Source organism: Dendropsophus ebraccatus, chromosome 5 (assembly GCF_027789765.1).
Source record: "Dendropsophus ebraccatus isolate aDenEbr1 chromosome 5, aDenEbr1.pat, whole genome shotgun sequence".
NCBI classification, from domain to species: domain Eukaryota; kingdom Metazoa; phylum Chordata; class Amphibia; order Anura; family Hylidae; genus Dendropsophus; species Dendropsophus ebraccatus.
In genome coordinates, this window is record NC_091458.1 from 57,261,354 (window position 1) to 57,283,078 (window position 21,725).

Sequence of the window (21,725 nt, forward strand, 5' to 3'; positions counted from 1 at the left end):
GGTGTGGAACCAATTGTCTGCATTACAGTGATTCACTGTACTTTGATTCCCTATAGTTATGGAACTCAGCTTGCCATTAAACCCTCTCTCTTGTTAGCAGGTATAAGCACTGCAGCGACATCTAGTGGAAATATTGTAATAGAGAACAGGAATCTAATGAGAAACTATTTTATTTTATTTGGTTCATGGAAATTTACATAATGTTAACGTTCATGTTCTTAGTTAAGCCATACAAGATTATATACAGCATTCACGTGAACTTGTGGTTACAATTCAGCTCCAATTCTGGTGCTCTAGGAGCAACATTTATAGTATAGAAAGAGCTGTGTATATGAATTCTAGGCTCCAAAGCTGGTAAAGCTATTCTGTACTGGGTCTATATCTTAAACTAGTAAGATTGATTGTGTAAATGAAGAATATATTCAGGAAGCAGTACAGTGGCCATATTTTAGAATTCATATTACAGCTGTAATAGTAGGCAAAGTTACAGACTTTATATAGATCAATGGCGCAAGTGAATATAAGTAATTTTGTAATATACTTTATAGACAAAAATGCTTCCTTCTCCTGGTTGTCAATGTAACACAACCAAATGCTGATCATGCAATGACCTGCTGGCAGGGCTGTATTTGGTGGTGGGGAGAATTCCTTGAGACAATATGCAGACTTCTGCTTATGATTAAAACCATAAAAAAAGTGATTCAATGTTTTTACATGTAGAGAAATGCATGTGGCCGAAACCAGGCTCCTATTTCTTCCTAAGTAGTCATGTTCTGTTACCAGGATTATTGGCCATACACCTATTGGTTACCACATGAGGGTCTGGTTTTGGCTGCATGTGGTGATGTACAGTAAATATGGGAAGACTGATCAGATATTAATATGATGTTCAAAAACTATAAAATCATGATGCTAATTGGTGAGTGAAGATGGGGCGTCTTCAGGTTTAGTGCCTAGAGCAGCAGCTGTTAATATGGCCCTGCCTGCTGGGTATCGTAAGTGAATCCTAAGGAGATACAACACACTGTGTCCCCTCCATTACATACTGTGATACCCTTCAATTATACCGCATAGTGACCCTATTACACTGCACTTACCCTCCCCTTTAATGAGGCATAATGTACATAGCCCCCATCAAGCTAGCTCCGCCCACCTTTTACCCAGAAGGGCTGTGCGGTCTCCTCAGTGACAGTTGGTAGTCTGGCATTGCCAGAGTCACATCTAACCTCCCTACGTCACCTCAGTAATCCTGTCAGACTCCATCTTCAACCCCCTAACCTGTTTCCAGTCAGCCATAAGGACTAATACGTGTCTTCAAAGTCTCAGCAGGACATTCTCTGTATTTATTAGTGCCTGCTGTCGGATTGGTGAAGTGATAGAGGGTCTCCCATTCACCATCCACATCTTCCTGGCTTCCAAGTCAATTTGTCCATGCATCTTCCTCCTACATGATAGCGAGCGTTGACAGCATCAAGTCTCTTCAGTAACTTCAAGTACCTGTTCACACGTACCTTATAAAGGCGGAAAGCTATAAAGTCTCTGGAACAGGTCTGTCTCTTTGAAATCCTATTTATCCACCAAGTCTAAGCTATAGTAACCAAGGTAACCCTCCACCTGAAGCAAAGGACTATGATCAAGCCAACAGTTTGCAATCATTAGATGCCCCTGTATTGGATTGTATATAGTTATCCTTCAAGTAGAGTATTGATATACTTTCACCACTATTGTGTGAAGACTTTTATTAAAAATTATATGTCCCTGCATGTATGCTGAAGAAGACAAGGGGCCCAGCACCCTCGGACCCCACCGTGACAGGAAGGTTTCAGAAGGTTAGCCCTAAGGTTGCACTACACCACCCAGCAACAGAATACCCTCAGGAGATTACCATAATACCACCAAAGGGACATGATATTTTTTTTCTTGGTGAGTTAGGTTAGGATCATGCCACAATGAGTGATCCAACATATGGTCCGTGTACTGTAAGAGGCGCTTGGCAGCATTCCACACCTGTGCCGCAAGTTTGTGCAATGGCAGCCATTTACTCTCAGCTTTCCCTTCTAGCACTGGCCACAAGTGTTGTAAACCCAGGTAGTGAGCAAGGGGATGCTCTTTGTTGGACAACACTCCAACTTGGTCCATTCCATTAGGTATCATAATTGCCCTGCCAGGTAATAGACATAAAAGTCTGGCAAAGACATGCCACCTTGTGACTTAAATCCATGTAACGTGGCAAGTTTCAGTTTAGATCTGTTTTGTCCCCAAACAAAAGGAGGGAGCATTTTATGTAATTGTTTAAAGAACATCTCTGGGAAGAAGGAGTGCTCCAGAAGGTAGAAACATTTATGAAGTATGACCATTTTAAGTAAGTTAATGCAACCCAGGATGGCCAGCGGAAGAGTTGCCCAAACTTTAAGCTCATCTCTGACATAAGCCAGGAGTGGGAAGATGTTAGTCTGGTAGTCATTGTCAAAGGCATGGTTAATTATCACTTCAAGGTTCTTGAAATTATCTACAACCTTAAGGCCAGACACCTCCTTCCCCCACACAGCTGGATGAAATTTATATGAAGGCCTGAATGCGTACTGAACCATTCAATGACGTGTATAGCCACTGGCAGCATCACCTCAGGTCTGGCATGAACAGAATTAAGTTGTCAGCTTATAGGCCAACCCTATCCTCCCTCACAGCATTTATAATACCGTGATACGTCTGGCTCTGATGAATGCATAAAGCCAAAGGCTTTATGGCTAAGGCAAAAAGTAGGGGAGAGATAGGGCAGCCCTGACTTGTCCCTCTGGCTAGTCTGAAATAAGGAGATAACATGCCATTAACGGAGATATGAGCTCTAGGGGAGTGATAGAGCAAGAACATCCATCGTACAAATACAGGGCCAAACCCAAAGTGCTTATGGGCAGATATAAGAAAATTCCATTCTATGGAATCAATGGCCTTGGCTGCATCTAGAGATGGCAAGACCCAATCCCAGTTTTCATTCATGCCTACCTGTGTAAGTACCTGTACTCTACGTATGTTATTAGAGGTCGAGCGACCGGGCATAAAGCCACATTGGTCAGAGAGGATTACTTCCAGAATAACTTTGTTAGGCCTATTGGTCAGTACTCTGGTTAGAATTTTGTAATCCGCATTAAGCAGAGATGTCAACCGGTAGGAGCCGCAATAAAGTTGGTCTTACCCGACTTTAGTAGAACAATTATGGTGGCGTTGTAGAAAGGCTCCCGTAATCGACCCTGAAATAACACTGCATGAAACGAGTCAACCAGGACAGGTGACCATTCATATATTTTGCATATACCTCAATCTGAAGTCCGTTAGGACCTCACGCCTTCCCTTTGGCTAAGTCAGAGATAGCCTGTTGTACCTCAAGGGTGATGGCAGCCTCCAAAAGGGTCATGCTATTCAGTGTAAGTTTAGAGAAGTCAATATCAGACATGTATGCATCAATCTGCGCCAATGTGAACTATTCTTTAATCTAATGCTTCCTGGCATATACAAGAGTGAATGCATTGTGACTACCAATGCGGTGTTTACACAGAGCCTTAATTCAACCAATTGAACTATTAACGATAAAGTAACAATGCGTTTTCTTTTATAACGATCAGCGTTTAGACGCATCGATATATCGTTTGAAAAATTCGTTATTGCGATCATTTTAAGATCGCTTAAGCCCATCTCTCATATAGGGTAATAAGTGAAAGACTGCTTAGACGAATGCTAATTTTCAGTGAAGGACCAACGACCATTTGAGAACATGTTGAAAGATCACAATGAACTATCACTTGTCGCTTGATCATACGCAGTGTTTACATGAGCCAATTATCGCTCAAATGCGATCGCTATCGTGAAAATTTTAATAATCGCTCCATGTAAACGCACCATTATTCATGCTCATATTACCATTATACCCTATGCTCCATATAAAGGGGCAATCACCACTTGTAGTGTAGTGATGTCTGAAACATACAGCAAAACCTGCAGAGTGTTTGCAGTCCTGACTTCCTTGCATTCTATATCTGTGTCAAGCCATCATCTTCAGGTCGTGGGGTCACTGAAGTCAGTGGTGTGTAGCAGACAATATCCTTTATGGCCACTCTATAAAATCTGCTGCCCTGAGCAATAAACTAATTTCCCCTTATGGCAGAAGTGGCCCTGCCAAGAAATAAACTATGTAGTGTGTATAGAATGTGTAGTGTCCCAGAGCGGGTGTGCCACTACTGTTCTTAGCATACAAGTCGTCAGATACTGAGTATTTCTGTGCTGCGGGGCGGAAAGTCTGCACTTTACTGTTCACCACTAGATGTCTCACTATTCTAATGTACTTCGCACAGCTGAAGGGAGCATAATGGATTAACCCTGTACTTCTATCTTGTTATGCTTTGCCACTGTTTGTCCAATCCTTGAGCTGGGTACCTCACACCTATACCTATCACATTCCAAGGTTTAGTCCTTTCCAGGAAGTGCCCCCCCCCCCAATGGGAGATTAGTCTGATCCTCTTATAAAGCTCCCTGATGGTTCTTGGTCGGTGTCTAGTCTAAAGATGGCGAGAGAGGAGTTCTAGTTAGCCGTTTTCCTGTGCTAAAGCCTAAAGTGGGAGGAATAAACCTTGCCTACATCTGGGCTGACTATTCTATGAAGTCAGGATGGTCCAAAAACTACAGATTTTTCTGCAGTTAAGCAAAGCGCAGTTACAGCCGAAGTAAATTACAATACAGTAGTATTCCATCTGGTCATCTCAGGTAATCTTGAGAATCTAGCTACACCTGGTTGTGAAAGCCTTCTCACAAGTCTACAAGCCAAACCTAATTTATCAGAAGAAAGATTATTTTTGTGTAGTGCACCTTACTGCCAAGCTTTTGCTATATCATTTTGTATTGAACTGAACCCTTCAGTAAATTGTCCTCCTGTTTAAGTACTGGACTCTGTGGTTACTTAGCTCTTGAACATACACATGTTCTACCTCATGTAGTTGTGTGTCAGTATATTCAGGAGTGGGCAATACCACTCCTGGCCACTGTGAAAAGTGCCCAGTCATATACTCAATGCCTAGCCCCCAGGCAACACCTAGCTACCCCGGGTCACTGCATATAGATTTAGAACAGTGAAAAGTTAATAGAACACCATAATTTTTAAATTATATATATTAGTGATTTATTAGCTCATGGATACACACAGCAACGTTTCAGATCCATCAATAGGATCCTTTTTCAAGCTTGAAAAAGGATCCTATTGATGGATCTGAAACGTTGCTGTGTGTATCCATGAGCTAATAAATCACAGTTTCTACACCATTTGGGAGTGCTGCAGTCATATCCTTCTTGTGGAATATTTATACTACACTGGTGGACCCAGGTGGGACAGCTGGCACCCGATATACAGCAATACAAGAGTGCTGCGGACATTACATACATATACACACACACACTATAGTACACTCATGTTTTGGCTTCACCATGAAAATAGTCAGTCAAGCCTGTTTGAGGATTATAATAAATTTAAAGTTCATACGGGGAAAGAAAACAAAAATCCTAAATGTTTTAAACATTTATTAAACTGTTATTTATAAATTACTGCAATCAAGTTCAGAACCAGACTGAACATAGGACTCTGATTCAGATTAAAAGCTAATACTTGAAATAAATAAAACTAGAGTTCCAGATCCATTTCTAAAGAGCAGTTATGCTGATGGGCAAAGTATTCCACCAGTTTTCTTGTTGTAGACGTCATTTCCTCCTCAACATACTCTTCAACAACTATGGAGAGCCTGCGCTAGAAGAAAAATCAAGAATTTAATCAGTTTTAGAGACTAGCAAAGTTACAGTAATAAAGCAAAGTGCTTTGTTATCGCTGCAATACACTCAACCTGCTGACGTTTAATCACTGATGCTTCTCCCCGGGTCCTAGGAAAAGCTGGATCCAGTCTTGGGAAACAGAAGTTTCCTAGGACTGGATCCAGCTTTTTCCAGCAACCGGGGTCAAACAACACAGAGTGAAACCGAGTTAAAGAAGTCCAGCAGGGAAGTAAAAAAAAAAAAAAAAAAAAAAAAAAAAAGCCATGTCCTGCTCCTGGACCTCGCCAGCTGTCTTCTGAGCTCTCAGCCAGCCATGTCACGATCAGGCCGATGGATTCCCTGCTCAGCCAGTCATTGACTGGGGTGGGGCACTGCTGCAGTCACCAATTGGCTGAGTGGGTTAAATACCACCTGTCTGTGTTGTTGACACAGTAAAGCGTTGATCACAGCTTTATGTACAAAACACAATTCTAGAACTCCTAATAACTTTAGCTTTAGACCACTTTCATATAAATATATTACATTAATTTTTATACAGCCTTTAATATAAGACCAATTTTAATCTATTGGGCTATGTAACGAGCATAATATATAAACTGCATATACACTCACCGGCCACTTTATTAGGTACACCATGCTAGTAACTGGTTGGACCCCCTTTTGCCTTCAGAACTGCCTCAATTTTTCGTGGCATAGATGCAACAAGGTGCTGGAAGCATTCCTCAGAGATTTTGGTCCATATTGACATGATGGCATCACACAGTTGCCGCAGATTTGTCGGCTGCACATCCATGATACGAATCTCCCGTTCCACCACTTCCCAAAGATGCTCTATTGGATTGAGATCTGGTGACTGTGGAGGCCATTTGAGTACAGTGAACTCATTGTCATGTTCAAGAAACCAGTCTGAGATGATTCTAGCTTTATGACATGGCGCATTATCCTGCTGAAAGTAGCCATCAGATGTTGGGTACATTGTGGTCATAAAGGGATGGACATGGGTCAGCAACAATACTCAGGTAGGCTGTGGCGTTGCAACAATGCTCAATTGGTACCAAGGGGCCCAAAGAGTGCCAAGAAAATATTCCCCACACCATGACACCACCACCACCAGCCTGAACCGTTGATACAAGGCAGGATGGATCCATGCTTTCATGTTGTTGACGCCAAATTCTGACCCTACCACTAGAATGTCGCAGCAGAAAACGAGACTCATCAGACCAGGCAACGTTTTTCCAATCTTCTACTGTCCAATTTCGATGAGCTCGTGCAAATTGTAGCCTCAGTTTCGGCACCTGGTGTGGTCTTCTGCTGCTGTAGCCCATCTGCCTCAAAGTTGGACTACTGTGCGTTCAGAGATGCTCTTCTGCCTACCTTGGCTGTAACTGTTGGCTAGTTGAGTCACTGTTGCCTTTCTATCAGCTCGAACCAGTCTGCCCATTCTCCTCTGGCATCAACAAGGCATTTCCGCCCACAGAACTGCCGCTCACTGGATGTTTTTTCTTTTTCGGACCATTCTCTGTAAACCCTAGACCTGGTTGTGCGTGAAAATCCCAGTAGATCAGCAGTTTCTGAAATACTCAGACCAGGCCTTCTGGCACCAACAACCATGGCACGTTCAAAGGCCCTCAAATCACCTTTCTTCCCCATACTGATGCTCGGTTTGAACTGCAGGAGATTGTCTTGACCATGTCTACATGCCTAAATGCACTGAGTTTCCGCCATGTGATTGGCTGATTAGAAATTAAGTGGTAACATGCAGTTGGACAGGTGTACCTAATAAAGTGGCCGGTGAGTGTATAAGCAAGTAGCATGTGCTGCACTTTCTTTTACTGATGGAAGGCCCCATGCATATGACCCCATCAGTTTTTACTCAGGAGGCTTCAGTAAGTCATTAGTATTTCCTGACAGTCAGTAACTATGGTCAGGAAACCATCAGTACCGTCTTAAGGATTTGCTGATCAGAAAAATTAAAGAGCCAGTATGATGTAAGCAACATATCACCCAGCAAGACATCCAGAATTCAAGACCCATTGACTTCTGTGGGCTCATCTGTACCGTAATTCAGGACAAAAATAGGACAGGTTCTATTTCTTTCCAGCTCTGTTTTCTGGAATGGACACCCTTCTGTATTATTCCGGAAAAGTGTCCATGGCCAAAAAACTTATGGGTCTGAAAATTTGTCCGGCTTCCCAGAGGAGAAAACCTGATCCATTTTACAGTTGTGTGCATGGAGAAGGATTAAAATATGGACATATTGGTATTCAGTATCAGTATTTTCTCTTCTTTTCAACTGTTTCACATAGTTCCAGTCTAGAAGACCTCCCATCAGTATTTACTGTTCTGAGACGCGATAGGTAGGCAAAAATAATGCAGTTTTATCTAATGTCCGTAATGTGGATGTTTTCTCTTAGGCTCATATGAATTAGATCTAAGGCTAACATGCCTCTCTATTTACTACCTGCTTTTGCCCAATACAGTTTTTTCACCTGTTCACTCATTATTTTGTTTTGTTTTTATTCAACATTACGGCCATATTCCCACACTATTTTTCAACCAAAACCAGGAGTGGATTGAAAACACAGAAAGGCTATGTTCACATACTGTTGAAACTAAGCGGATAGCCATCATTTACTGGCAAATAACAGCCATTATTTCAAAACAATAGCCTTTTTTTCTAAAACAGCCATCCACTCAATTTCATCAGTGTGTGAACACAGCCTCTGTTTTTAACCCACTCCTGGTTTTGGTTGAAAAATACTAAGCAAAAATACTGTGTGGGAACATAGCCTCAAACAGCATTTTCACAACATTGGCATAGGTTCTGTACACTGAACTTAAAGTGACTGTACCACCAGGCCCAGGCTGAAGCACTGGAGGCGGGCCAACCCACCCTTAGTGAGAAGAAACCCTAGCCCCCTCTATGATAGGGTTCCATTGATTCTAATGGAGTCACGTCATGGAGGGGCTGGAGTTTCTTCCCACTAAGGGCGAGTCGGCCCCCCTCCAGTGCTTCAGCCTGGGCCTGGGGGTACAGTCACTTTAAGGTAGCCTAATTCAACCCCATTCAAATACAGTGGAAACAATGTAGTTTTTAGCAAAGTCCACATCTTACTTTCTCATAGATAAAAACAAAGAATAAAACTTGATAGTCAGAGGTGCATGGAGATGTAGTATGTGCCCCATAGAGGATTATAAATCTGTACTGTGTGCGGTCCAAGTCCTTACATAGAACGTTTTAATGCGAAGAACTTCCAGCCGCAGAAACTCTTCCATTGTCAGGTCACTGGTATTCTTATCGAGAGAGAGGAAGCCACAGTTGATGGAACGCTTTGAGTGTTCAGTGCTATAGAAGCCAAACACATCACATTAAGGATACTTTCACACAGGTTGGATACACTGCAGATTTGTGTGTTCGCGGTGCCCATATAGTCATTCTTTATGCAAGTTTTACTTTATAAATACGCACTCCAGCCAAACCACTGCTTTTAGAGCAGAGTGGTGGTCAGTAACCTAGACAACAAGCCATCAACAATGAGACAGAGCAACATATCAGGAGAAGGAGACAACTTTGCTAAATGAATGTACAGTATTTGCAAAAATATTTAACTTGACAAGTCTTAAAAGTAAAACTATACAAGTTGTGATGGAATACCTAAACTATGGCCACATGACAGCCTTACAGCAAGGCAACCTCCTTGTAAAAATACATTTAGTGATTTATTGCAAGAGATATGCCTGAATGAAAGACTGATGCTTGACCCCCCCCCCCCCAATAAAAAAAAAAAAATATATATATCAACTGTTAAATTGATAAACTTACATGGGATCATCATCTGGCTCCCATCCCTCCAACTCTTTTAGACAGAAAAAACAGCAAGCAACATCAGGCTCATTCTCAGTCGGGCAGTGCACAAAGCCAGCTTTGGCCATCTATTTTATAAAAAAAAAACCACAAGATCATATTCACACTGCTAGGAACCATGTAAATTGCACCAATTTGTTAGCTAACAAGCATGCAGTGTCACTTTAAAATACAGCACCCATTGTGAGATGGGCAACAATGTTAAAGGCCAAAATGTATTTTTTTAGGCAAAGTTACACAAATTCCTAATGTACACTAAATTATGGGAAATGCACATATAGTGCTGACAGGAGCCCTGTAGTGTAACCTCCCCAGGACCCCCAAATTCTCCCCTTCCCTGGCTGCCCCATCCGCATCAAAATTGGCAACAGCCCCAGCCCTGTCTATGGCACACTTGTGGTGCTACTGCGCTTCCCACCCCCCGCATCAGGAGTCCCCATTGAAGGCATTGACCCCCCCCCCCTTAAAGACCCCTCAAACTCCCCTGGCCGCCCGAACCACATTAGGAAAACGCTCACCTCCTGTGTGCGGCGTGTCTCCCTCCCCGTTGTCCCTCTCCCATTGCAGTAAATTACTATGTGCAGCAGGGTGAAGGTCGCTATACCACGGTCCCCGCTGTCTCTCCTCCGCCGCACTTAGTCATTTACTGCAGCAGGAGAGAGACAGCGGGGAAGGAGACACGCCGCACACAGGAGGTGAGAGTTCTCATGCGGTTCAGGCGGCGGTGCCTTCAATGGAGGCAGCTGCATCATAAGTGCCAGCAGGCCTGTCCTATGTGCCATGGACAGGACTACGGCTACTTGTGATGCGGATGGAGCGGCCACGGAGGAGAGAGTTTGGGGGTGGAACACTTCCCCTGCTGGACATTTTATATGAATTACACTCCATTTAGTACCACATTTTTATTTTTTTTTTAGAAAAATTGAACTACATGTGCGTTAACCATAATTAGTGTACATTAGGACTTTGTCTAACTTTGCTTATGTAATAACATATTTAAAGAAATGCACTTTGGCCGGAGTTGTCCTTGAAGGTACAGGTTACTTCCTTCCACACAGTTCCAATATGACCCCCACAGAAATCAAGGGGAACTACAGGATTGCCCGCTATGCTGACCATAGCTCGGAGAGAACCACAGTCAATCACTGCAAATAAGATACACTGCATTCAGTAATAGGTAATCATTTTTTTGCGGGGCCATTCAACAGACGTCCGTCATTTGGCCTCAAAATGACAGAAGTCATCAAAGACAGCCGTCAAAGAGTCAAAAAAAAAAAAGACATTTGGACCTAGCCATAGGCAGCATAGTGCAGCTATTGGTGAGCATGGTTTTAGCCTCATGCATTCCTAGGTATAAGAGGACACTGCCTTATAACTCATCATTCAGTCACAATATAGCAGAGAGAAATAGAAACATTGTTTAGAACTACAACCGTAACAGGCAGTCAGAATATACAGTACCTTGAGTGAAATCTAGAACCTAACCCAATGTCAGCATGGCCAGTAAAATTGTGCATCCATCAGCCACCACATGCAGCAGCATATTATAAATCTCCCCACTGCAGCTCTAGGTATACCTTGGCCCCACACTTACATTCTCAGGTGTACACTTGCAGTTTTCTGTGAAGGGCCAGTCTGTAAATGTGCCCAAACGTTTGTTATAGTCGTACATTAGCCTGAAGTTCTGCAGATGCTGGATCACTTGCATTAACCTGTTCTTTGTTCCACGCATTGTTCTTTTGCTTTTTCACACAGCCCACTACCCTTCCTGCAGAGATTTATGGGAATGGTCATGTGACATGCCTTCATTGGGAGCAGCTGTCAATAATCCCTGCAGTAACTCCAAAGCTGTGTTCACACATGTTGCGGTTTCATTGCAGTAGTGTTGCGTAAGACTAGCTCTGTCACAGAATCCATTGCAAAGTGCCAGACAATAAAACACTGTATGCCAAGTTTTTTTTTTTTTTTTTTTATTAACTCTAATGTTCTCTTTAGACTGGGTTCATACTGCGTTTTTGCAATCTGTTTTTTCTATAAAAAAAAAAAAAAAAAAAAAAAGAAACGGATTAAAAAAACGGATTAAAAAACATGCATTTATGTGCATCCATTTTAAATTGGTTTTTCCATTGACTTCCAATATAAAAAAAAAGGTTTAAAACAGATACTTTTTTTCTTAACAGACACAAAAATGACGTTGATTACTTTTTTTGTGTACATTAAAAAAATTGATCCGTTTTTTTTTTTTCATAATGGAAGTAAATGGAAAAATGGATCAAAACGGATGCACACAAATGCATCTGTTTTTTGAAAGAAAAAAAAAAGGGGGATGAAAAAACAGACTGCAAAAACGCAATGTGAACCCAGCCTTAGGCCATGTTCAAGCACTGTAAAATAACAGCCGTTGTTTTCAGTCTTCAATTATTGCCACTGAAGACTATAGAAAAAATGGCCAAATTAAAGTTTGTGTCATTAATTCACGGCTGTTATTGATTAAATAACGGCCGTTGTTAACACTCATTTTTTTTTCACCATCCTTTCACCGTCATTTACACAATATTAATGGAACTTTAAAATAGCTACACTCAAAAGCGGCCATGTTGAATCTATACTTGAACAATGTAGCATGTTAAACAACGGACATTTTTTTCGAGTGTTTTCAGTAATGGCCGTTGTTGTATCAAATAATGTCCATTAAAAATTATTGTGTGAACATAGCCTTAAAATGACAGAACAGGAAAACCTGATGCATCCTATTAGAGTCTATTGGGTCTGTTGGGCTTTGTTCATCTCTTTTGGTGCAAAATACCAAAATACTAGGCAAAAATACAGTGTGTGAACATAGCCTTACTGTGTTTTCAATCCACTCCTGGTTTTGGTTGCAAAATACTGACCAACATACTGAGCAAAAATACTGTGTGAGAACATAGCCCAAACATGTAAATATTTATGAAGTGAATACCGTATTTTCCGGTGTATAAGGTGACTGGGCATATAAGACGACCTCTGACTTTTAAGAAGATTGTCAGGGGTTCGCCGTTCTGGCACCCGCGCGTCTCCTGTCCCGTTCCCAGCACAGGCAGTGTGACGTACACTGCCTGCGCCGGAGACCCCGAAGCTCTCCTGGGCAGCCGAGTGTCTCGGAAGACACTTAGCTGCCGGGAGAGACTCGGGAGAATGACAGAGGCTTCGGGAACTTCGGGCGCCTCTGTCATTCTCCCGAAGCTCTCCAAGCAGCCAAGCATCTCCAAGCTTCTCTGATGAGACAATCGGCTGCCAGGGAGAGAATACATCACACTGCCTGCGCCAGGAACGGGACAGGAGAAGCACAACTGGCGAAACGGGTCACAGGTAAGTTAACTGTTTGTTTTTATAGTGGCCGCCCCATATGGTGGGGATGCGGCCATTTTTCAGCTCTCCCACTCACTATATGGGGCGGCGATACCCCGCATATAAGATGACCCCTGACTTCTAAGAAGATTTTTGGGGTTAAAAAGTCGTCTTATACGCCAGAAAATACAGTAAATTTAAGAGAATAGTTGGCAGAACAGAATGTTGGCAGAATGCTTAATTGTTACAAAGGAACCCTAGAAAGCAGCTATTGTTGGCGGTATACTGCCATATTACAGAGGAGCCCAGTAATGCAGTTGGCTATTGTTGGCGCAATGCTGACATGTCACAATGGAGCCCAGGAATGCGTGTTGTTGTTGATGGAATGCTGATGTGTCACAAAGGAGCCCCCTTCAGCTGTGCTTAATGGTGAGACAGGAGACAATGACACCAAATGGCAGGAGTCCTGGGCACTTAATTATAGGAAAGGGACCATCACCATGATTGGGACCACCCTGTTAAGGAGGCTGGCACCCCAAAAGGCAGGGAGCAAATATACTGAGTGTCAAGAGCAGGATGCACCTTACCCTCCCTATCCCTTCCATTAGGACCCTCCCGCTGTGTTCTGTGGTGACCTCCGGTGTAGAGGCACGGCCAGTCACTTGCCAGATGGTTAGGTGTGACGCCAGTTTGGTGGTGGTTGTTTGGGGGGTCCCTTGGGCAATTAACACGGTGGTCCAGAGTAGTGACCCACCCGGACTATTGTTACTGCCACCCACAGAAAGGGGAGATGACCCAAGGGAGGTGTACTCACTGTGTAGGTGCTTAGTGAAGAACCACAGATTCCCGTTACAATAAATAAAATCTGTTTACTTGATGTAGGAAGCAGGTAATACAACGTTGCCTTGATATGGTACTTAATACTTGGTAGGCTAGATCTGTACTGAGAGTGGAGCAGAAGATACAGCCGTGCTGGCTGGGTTGCGTGCTGAGAGGTAGAAAGTTCAGAAAAGTAGAGAGGAGGATGTCGAGAGAGTCTTTTTGTGGATGTGTCTCGTTATACTGTATATGTTGTGGACCTTGAGTTTTTAAATGTACTAATTAAAAGTTATATTTTATTCTACTTTATGTCCTTCTGTGGTCTTAGTAGTCAGCGAATTTTGCAGGTGGTGGAAGTGCAAACTGTGGCCTTCTATCCCAGAGCATAAAGACACACTGGTACAGACCTACAGACATGTGCTAAATAGCAGTGAAACATCCACTCTGGGACTCTACAAGTATAGAAGGCATCAGGATTTTACTACTTAAGGGCCCTTGCACACTGTGTAAAATTTACATCCGGTTTCCGCTTGTCATTCTGCCTGACCTATTGCTTTGAGGGGATTTCTCTTGCGCCTCTGCTCTCCGCTCATAGAATGAACATGTTACGTAAATTACACATCTTTTACTCAGTGTGCAAGGGCCCTAACTTTATTGTTTTCTGAAGGGAAACAGAAAATTATACAGATCTGGTTTTAAATTAAATAACCTGGGGTGTAGTTTATGTATATTTGTCTAAAAATTACATATTGTATAACATTTCTTCATGGTTCTGGAGTCATTCCTGGGTAGACCAGTAGGGGGAACTAAATGTCCCATAATTTGATATGCAAATGTTTAGATTCATGCATTTGGAGATGTTTTTTTTATCAGGTGTCCAATACACTGTATTTTAGTTCATTCTAAGCTGTGTCGGTGCCTGTGTAGTTTTTCTGTGTTAAAAGGGTAAAGTGGTGGTAACTTGAGCCATAAATGTAGCCATCTGGAGAGTAATCGAGCCCCCAGGCCTAATGTCATTGTGCCCTCCCCACTCTGATCCTGTGTGGTCAGACATATGTCACTCACTGCTAAGCAATAGGCTTGCACCTAGTCCTGGAGCTCCATGAGGTAATGTATCAAGGTAATGTATATGCTTTCTCTTAAGCCAGATTTCAGATGTTGTTTCCTATTTTTATTTTTTCTGAACTATTTTGTACAGGAGTTCACAGATATCCCAAGTAAGGCTTTCTGGGGGCAGACAAGGACAAGAAATAAAGATGTGATCAGTGACGGTCTTTAGTGTAAGTAAAATGTTCACATATATCCAAAAGCTGGGTTAACACTGGTGTTGCCTTATGGCTTATTTTGTAATAATGTAAAGGCACAGGACCCTTGATAGATTGCCCTGATTTCCATAGGATGTAAAGTGACCCCAGGTTACAGCAGTCTGCATGCATTATGCAATGTCAGGATCCATGCCCCACACTTTCAGGATACAGCACATTTATGGGTCCTTTAATAAATGGTTTATTTTGCTTTATGTTTCTAGCCTTAGATGCAAATATTGACCTCACTTGATCTTTGTTGTTATATGAAAAGCTCAAACAATGGACATGTGGGTTATACTCCAACCTAAGGACTGTTTACACTGTTTTTCTTTTTACATCATACATATACAGGCGATGTAGCAAAAGAGAGAGCTCCTTCCTATATATTTTGTATTCCTTTTGAATTAACTCAAGGCTTTGGTTCTAAAAACTTGCACCAAAAACTGTATGTGTGATCCCAGCTTCAGGTTCACACACAGCATTGAGCTATTTTTTTTATTATTATTTATTATCAATAATCAAAGAACGCTCCAACACACTGTATGCGATCATAGCCCATGAGTGTGTCCAAATACTCAGTTTTTTTATGAAGTTGAAGTCAAAGCCAGGAGTAAATAATATATAGAACACATATAGAGGAAATATTGGGACTTCACTTTTAGGCTATGTTCACACACTGTCTTTTTTGCTAAAATAACAGCCACCAATTTAGTCGCTGTGTTTAGTCTTCTCAGATTTCCATTGATGTCAATGCAGACAAAGACCGTCTGTTCACACAATGTATAGAATAACAACCGTTGTTTGCAGTGGCTGTCAAACTAATGTTCATGGCTTTAATTTGTGTCCGTTATGTTTATTTTTTAGTGCGCACACATTTATTTTCTGACCGTCACTCAATCTTTTTTTTTCCCCCATAAATTCAATGTAACTTTTTAATAGCTACACCCAAAAGGGTGTTAAAAGCGGCCAGCATTAAACCTGAACCTGAGTAACAATGGCCCTTATTTTAGACTCAAAACAATGGCTGTTGTTTTATGTGTAAAATAAGAGGCGTTGAAAAACATTGCATGAACATAACCTTAGGGCCACAACCACACATTGGGGGAGATTTATCAAACTGATGTAAAGTAGAATTGTCTCAGTTGCCCAATCAGATTCCACTTTTCATTCCTCACAGATTCTTTGAAAAATGAAAGGTGGAGTCTGGTTACTAGGGGCAACTAAGACAATTCTACTTTACACCAGTCTGATAAATCTCCCCCAATGTCTTTTGTATTAGCCATTGATTGGCCATTTTCAAGCCCAAATATCAGCCATTGTTTTGAAATAACAGTCGTTATTTGGACTAGGAAAAGGCTGCCGTCCAAAAAAAACACCCGTAAAAAGGTGTTGTGTGGTTGTGGCCTCAGTCCATTTCTTCTTCTCAAAAGAAGTTGGAGATTTGACAAATTAGATTATTGCACTCTCACTATGTTCACACATTGTAAAATGAAAGCAAAATATGGCCGTAATTTTGAGTTATAAAATCAAAATGTGTGAATGGAGCGCATTATATGGCTACATTCACTCTATGTAAAAACAGCAGCCATATTTCATAACAACGGCCATATGTCACAGGCTGCACACATATGTGTGAATGGTTCATTATTTTTAATTTTTTTATGTGCCCACAACTGAAAGGTTGTCTTAAAAGCTCAGCATTTTTTTTTTAAGTTTTTTTTTCTTTTCCAGAAAGCACAGCAAACAGTCTTTGGAAAATCACAAGAAAATTGACTTAGTACTACCACACATCTGCAGCTTGTGAACACAAGCTTCAGGCTATATTCATGCCACTGTCCTTTTGTGTGAGTGTTTCATGCAATGTGTCTATTTGTTATTTTATTATTATAATTTTAGATATATATTAAACAGACCATGTGGCCATCATTCCAGTCCTGCTCTTATTCACAGCTTAGCATCAGCTCATTTATCTAACTTGTTTGTGGCAGGAAAATCTGTGGCTGCAGCAGACTGGAGTGTTGTACCAGAGGGAGGAAGAGCCACAGGTGAGTGTGTAGATAGATGTATTGTGAACGCTCACTTTGTCATTCATTTACAACCTAAGTGCATAAATTTAGTTTATTAATTATAGAATGTTTGAAAATTGGATCACCATCTGCCAAATTCATCTTCATTTCACATGAGTGTTGCTCATATACACACGCTTTTATTATAACTTTGGTTTTTCCTTTGTTGGCACTGACATGTGACTATTATCATTGTACAAATTTCCCTTAAAGGGTACATTTTAAACTTAATGGGGGAGATTTATGAAAGAGCTCAGCTGTCAGCTCTGGTAAAATATAAGAGGAGCTGTGATTGGTTGCTGCGGGCAGGTTACACCAGGTGTATAGTTACACCCTTTCATAAATTTCCCCCATAGTTGTATGTGTTTTTTTTTTGTTTGTTTGTTGCCGTAAATGTTTACCTTGTGAAGCTGTGAATATTCTCTAAGCCCCAAATAAACTAAGTACAGTGTTTTTTGGTAAAATAAGTGTAACTTGCACCTAGCCGCCTTCTTTTTTTTTTTTTTTTTGGGGGGGGGGGGGGGTCTGTAAGCTCATATTTAGTGTTGAACAGACCTGACAAACTCTACAGGCTTGGCAATGCTCTAAGATCCTGAATGATAAGTGTTTTATTCCCTGCGGCTGCAGAAGTTTGATGCCGCCCTTGGGCTGCCAGGCAAAAATGGATACAGCCTGTGGCTTGCAGCTGCAGGGAATCAAATGGAGATCGTTTGAGTTTAGAGAACGTTTCTGAACCAGTACAGTTTAACCTGCTAAACACTACACACATTCGCCCTAGATTGATCACAGCTGTGTTTTCTGCTTCCTTATGTTTTGTTTTTGGTTTTTTTTTGGCAGTTTTTATGCCGTTTTCTCATTTTAGTGTAAATTAGTACAGGAATTTTTAATTCTGGCATTCTATCCAATTTTTTTTTTCCAGTACAAGTCATGTGATACTTTTTTACCCCCCTTCTAGAAGTCTATGGATGAAAAATGCATTGCTGGTGCAATTTTACAAAACTGTAAAAGAGCAGAAAAAATAGCCAAGTGTCAAAGCCAAAAATTTCCTGTGGGTGTTGCATTATATATTTCCCCATTGACTCTAAGCTAACATCCGGCTGCAGTGTTTTTGAGCCGAAAAAAACAATGTGCCAATTTTGGCATTTTTATTAAACCTCTAGTTTTAGTCCAGCCTCAATCCTACAGCTGGTTTAAATACTGATTTAAGTGCTGCTGTGTGAAGGCAGCATAAGGCTATTTTCCCACACAGAATTTTGGGCTAAGGGTGCGTTCACACATTTTTTATAAAAAAAAATAAAATTATATATATATATATTATATAAATTTTATTTATCTACAGGGTAGGTGTTTGCTGTGTGTACGCTGGGAGGAGTATATACGGTGGACCCTTACACCTGTGGGTTCCTGTTGCACCTTTTGTTTTTTGTCTCTACATTCAGGATCCGCAGCAGATTTAATCTAAATAACTGAACACACCATCAAATCTGCTGCGGATCCTGTACGTGTGAACGCACCCTAAAAGTGCCTGAAAAAAAACAGACCAAAAACAAAACCGCCTAAAAAAGAGTTTGGAAACAGTCATTTGGTTGCCTGAGAAATCATTGTAGGGCAGGTATATAAATGTGCATGTCATTGTATGGAGCCTGAGAATTATGGTGCGTTTACACAGACAGATTTATCTGACAGATCTTTGAAGCCCAAACCAGGAACAGACTATAAACAGGGATCAGGTCATAAAGGAAAGACTGGGATCTATCCTATTTTCAAATCCATGCCTGGCTTTGGCTTCCAAAATCTGTCAGATAAATCTGTGTGTAAACGCAGCATTATGTTCTTACCCTAATATACCACAACAATCTGTTCATTATCAGTCACTTCACAAGTCTCTCTAAATCAGTGCCTGCTATAAAGGCAACTTCTTTGTGACTTCTTTAGACCATCTATAGAGATGCAATGCATCTAATCAAGCTGGCATTTTTTTTCTGAGGATCTAAAACACTGGACTTTTGGCCTGGTTCCCCAGATCTGGGCCAAGATAATGGGTGGACATCCATCTAGGGCACCACCAATTGGAAATTGTGTGGAGCACAAGAGCCACCAGCTCCATGCTACATTACCAGGCCAGAGAGAGCCCTGGATGTTTATGTGCTGGGGCAGGCACAAACAAACACTTTCTGCAACAGAGCAGAGGAGAATATAAAAAAATATATATATATATTGTTAATAGGGAGGAGGGTAGTCACTGGATGTGTCTGTACTGTCATCGCTGATACAGTCTGTTTAGCTAGTATCTACCACTATATGGTCTATGTATTATGTATGGGGGGTAATATTATTCTGTGTACTATGTTTTTTAGTTAGTAACTATTTTCCAGCCACTATTAAATGGTTGGCTTCCTGGTAGAGATGAGCAAATTTACAGTATTAGTGAAATGCTTCACTAGGCTCAGTTGTTGGCTTGTCAGCTTTTCCAGGGACCTGGAGAGGAAAGGAGCCGCATTGAATTCAAAGGCAGCCAGCTGACAAGCCGACTGTGGAGCCTAGCAAAACACTTCGCTAGTTAATTTGCTCATCCCTTCCTTCTGGTGTAGTGATATTATTTGGGCCTTGTTTATTGACAATATTAGTAATACTATATATGGTATTGGTATGGGTATGGGTATATGGTTTTGTTAAATATAATAGCTTTATTTTGTCTGTAGACAGTAAAATAGTGGTCAAAAGCCAGAACAATGGACCCAGGACATCACACTGCATACTTGCTGGCCATTCTCATCTGCATCCTCCTGCTGCTCCTTGCTGCATCTGCACTGCTCATGTGCTACTTGAGGTAAACTGGGACAATGAGATAGATATGTGTCATATGAATAATCTAATAGGTGATTGGTAAACTCAAAAATGCTGTTAAAAGTTGTAGTGTCAGCATTGAAAGCATACTTGTGTAGCCCGATATGGAGGAGGTAGCGAGCACCAACCTGTCAGGTTAGCATTGACTGTCTGAGCTATTACATGCACAGACATCAATGTAATTATGTATTAATATCATGCCAGGAGCGGGGAAACTGTTTAAATGATTGCGTGGCTGCGATCAATCAAATAGTTCCCCGCTCCCAGCATGATATTAATACATCATGCCATGTGGGGAAACACTCCAGTTTGTGCTGTCCATGCTTCACGGAGCACACATGGAATGTGTGAATCCAGCCTTAAGGGTATGATAGGATGTTTGTTGTTAATATTAGTTTGTATCTTTGTATTGTGTGCACCTAAAGATTTAGCTGCTATAGGGTGCTCCCAGGCACAGCTTTTTTTTTTATGGTGTTTTTCTGGCCTCCCCAAAAAGTTTTTTGGCTTTTTTGTGGTGTTTTTCTCTGTCTGGTGTTTTGGCTCTGAAGATTTTTCACAATGCAGCATGGCGAGGATTTGAAGTTTCTCTCCTATAGAGTTCAATGGAATTTCTTCTGTTTGTCTCAAAAACGCCAAGGCAAAAAAAAAAAAAAAAAAAAACGCCAAGATAATCTTTGGAAGTTTTTCCTTGAGTTTTTGACTTTAGGTGTTATTTGGGTTGTTTTTTCGTTTGTTTGGTTTTTTTGCCTTTGGCGTTTTTGACAAGGGACGGAAGAAATTCCATTGAACTATATAAGGGAGAAAATCCAAGTCCTCACCATGCTGCATTTTGAAAATACTGCAGAGCCAAAACACCAGAGAGAGAAAAAAACACCACAAAAAAGCCAAATAAGTATGGCATTTCTAAAAATTATATTGACTTCCAGCTAACATCTGGCCACAGCGCTTTTGTATAATTTTAGCCAGTGTGAAATCAGCCTTAGCTCAAATAATTTACCAAATACAAAGAGAGTTCCCTACTAGAGATGAGCGAACCTTGAGCATGCTCGAGTTCATCCGAATCCGAACTTTCGGCATTTGATTAGCGGTGGCTGCTGAAGTTGGATGGATAAAGCCCTAAGGCTATGTGGAAATCATGGATATAGTCATTGGCTGTATCCATGTTTTCCAGACAACCTTAGAGCTTTATCCAAGTTCAGCAGCCCCCGCTAATCAAATGCCGAACGTTCAGGTTCGGATCAGCTCAAACCTGAACCTGGTTCGCTCATCTCTATTCCCTACATAAGTTTTAATTATTACTGTGTTATCCAGATGTCAGATTTGCAGTAAGCAGAGTCCAGGATTCCATTTGTAAGTAAAGGAAACTCATGAGGGTTATCAATAAGAAGTCTGAAATGTTTGCCTTATTTACAATCTCATGAATGTGACTGCGGCAAAACAGTTTGCACTGTGTACATTCTTATAAAATGGAAAGAGTAGATTGGGGAGAAGGGGGCTGCTTGATTCTGCTAAAATTTGAAGAGTGTAAAATATTGTTTGAGATCAGAAAAATGTGTCTACTTTCCTTCCAGAAACTTTGTCCCTCTTGCCAATGAGTTATATCTAGTATTGCAGTTTGACTACACTCACTTGAATGAGATGAAATACTGCACACTATTGAGAGTGGTACTGTTTCTGAGAGAAAGA

General features: G+C 41.3%; 1 protein-coding gene across 1 annotated transcript; it reads right to left on the bottom strand.

Annotated features, from left to right (window-relative positions):
- Positions 1-5,662: 5,662 nt before the first annotated feature.
- Positions 5,663-11,405, bottom strand: LOC138793590 (baculoviral IAP repeat-containing protein 5.1-like). The gene is made up of 4 exons (XM_069972223.1): positions 11,268-11,405; positions 9,632-9,741; positions 9,037-9,154; positions 5,663-5,785 (listed from the first exon to the last, which is right to left on the bottom strand). Exons 1-4 carry the CDS (start codon positions 11,403-11,405, stop codon positions 5,663-5,665), a joined length of 489 nt encoding a protein of 162 aa, XP_069828324.1.
- Between the last annotated feature and the right edge of the window lie 10,320 nt (positions 11,406-21,725).

Bases quoted from the DNA above. Each gene is read 5' to 3' on its own strand.
- LOC138793590 (XM_069972223.1), bottom strand. From the start codon at position 11,405: ATGCGTGGAACAAAGAACAGGTTAATGCAAGTGATCCAGCATCTGCAG. The intron at 9,742-11,267 runs GTAAGTGTGGGG...TTTATAAAATAG, and splicing joins GCAAGTGTACACCTGAGAAT to ATGGCCAAAGCTGGCTTTGT. The intron at 5,786-9,036 runs GTAAGGACTTGG...TTTTTCTTCTAG, and splicing joins TTCGCATTAAAACGTTCTAT to CGCAGGCTCTCCATAGTTGT.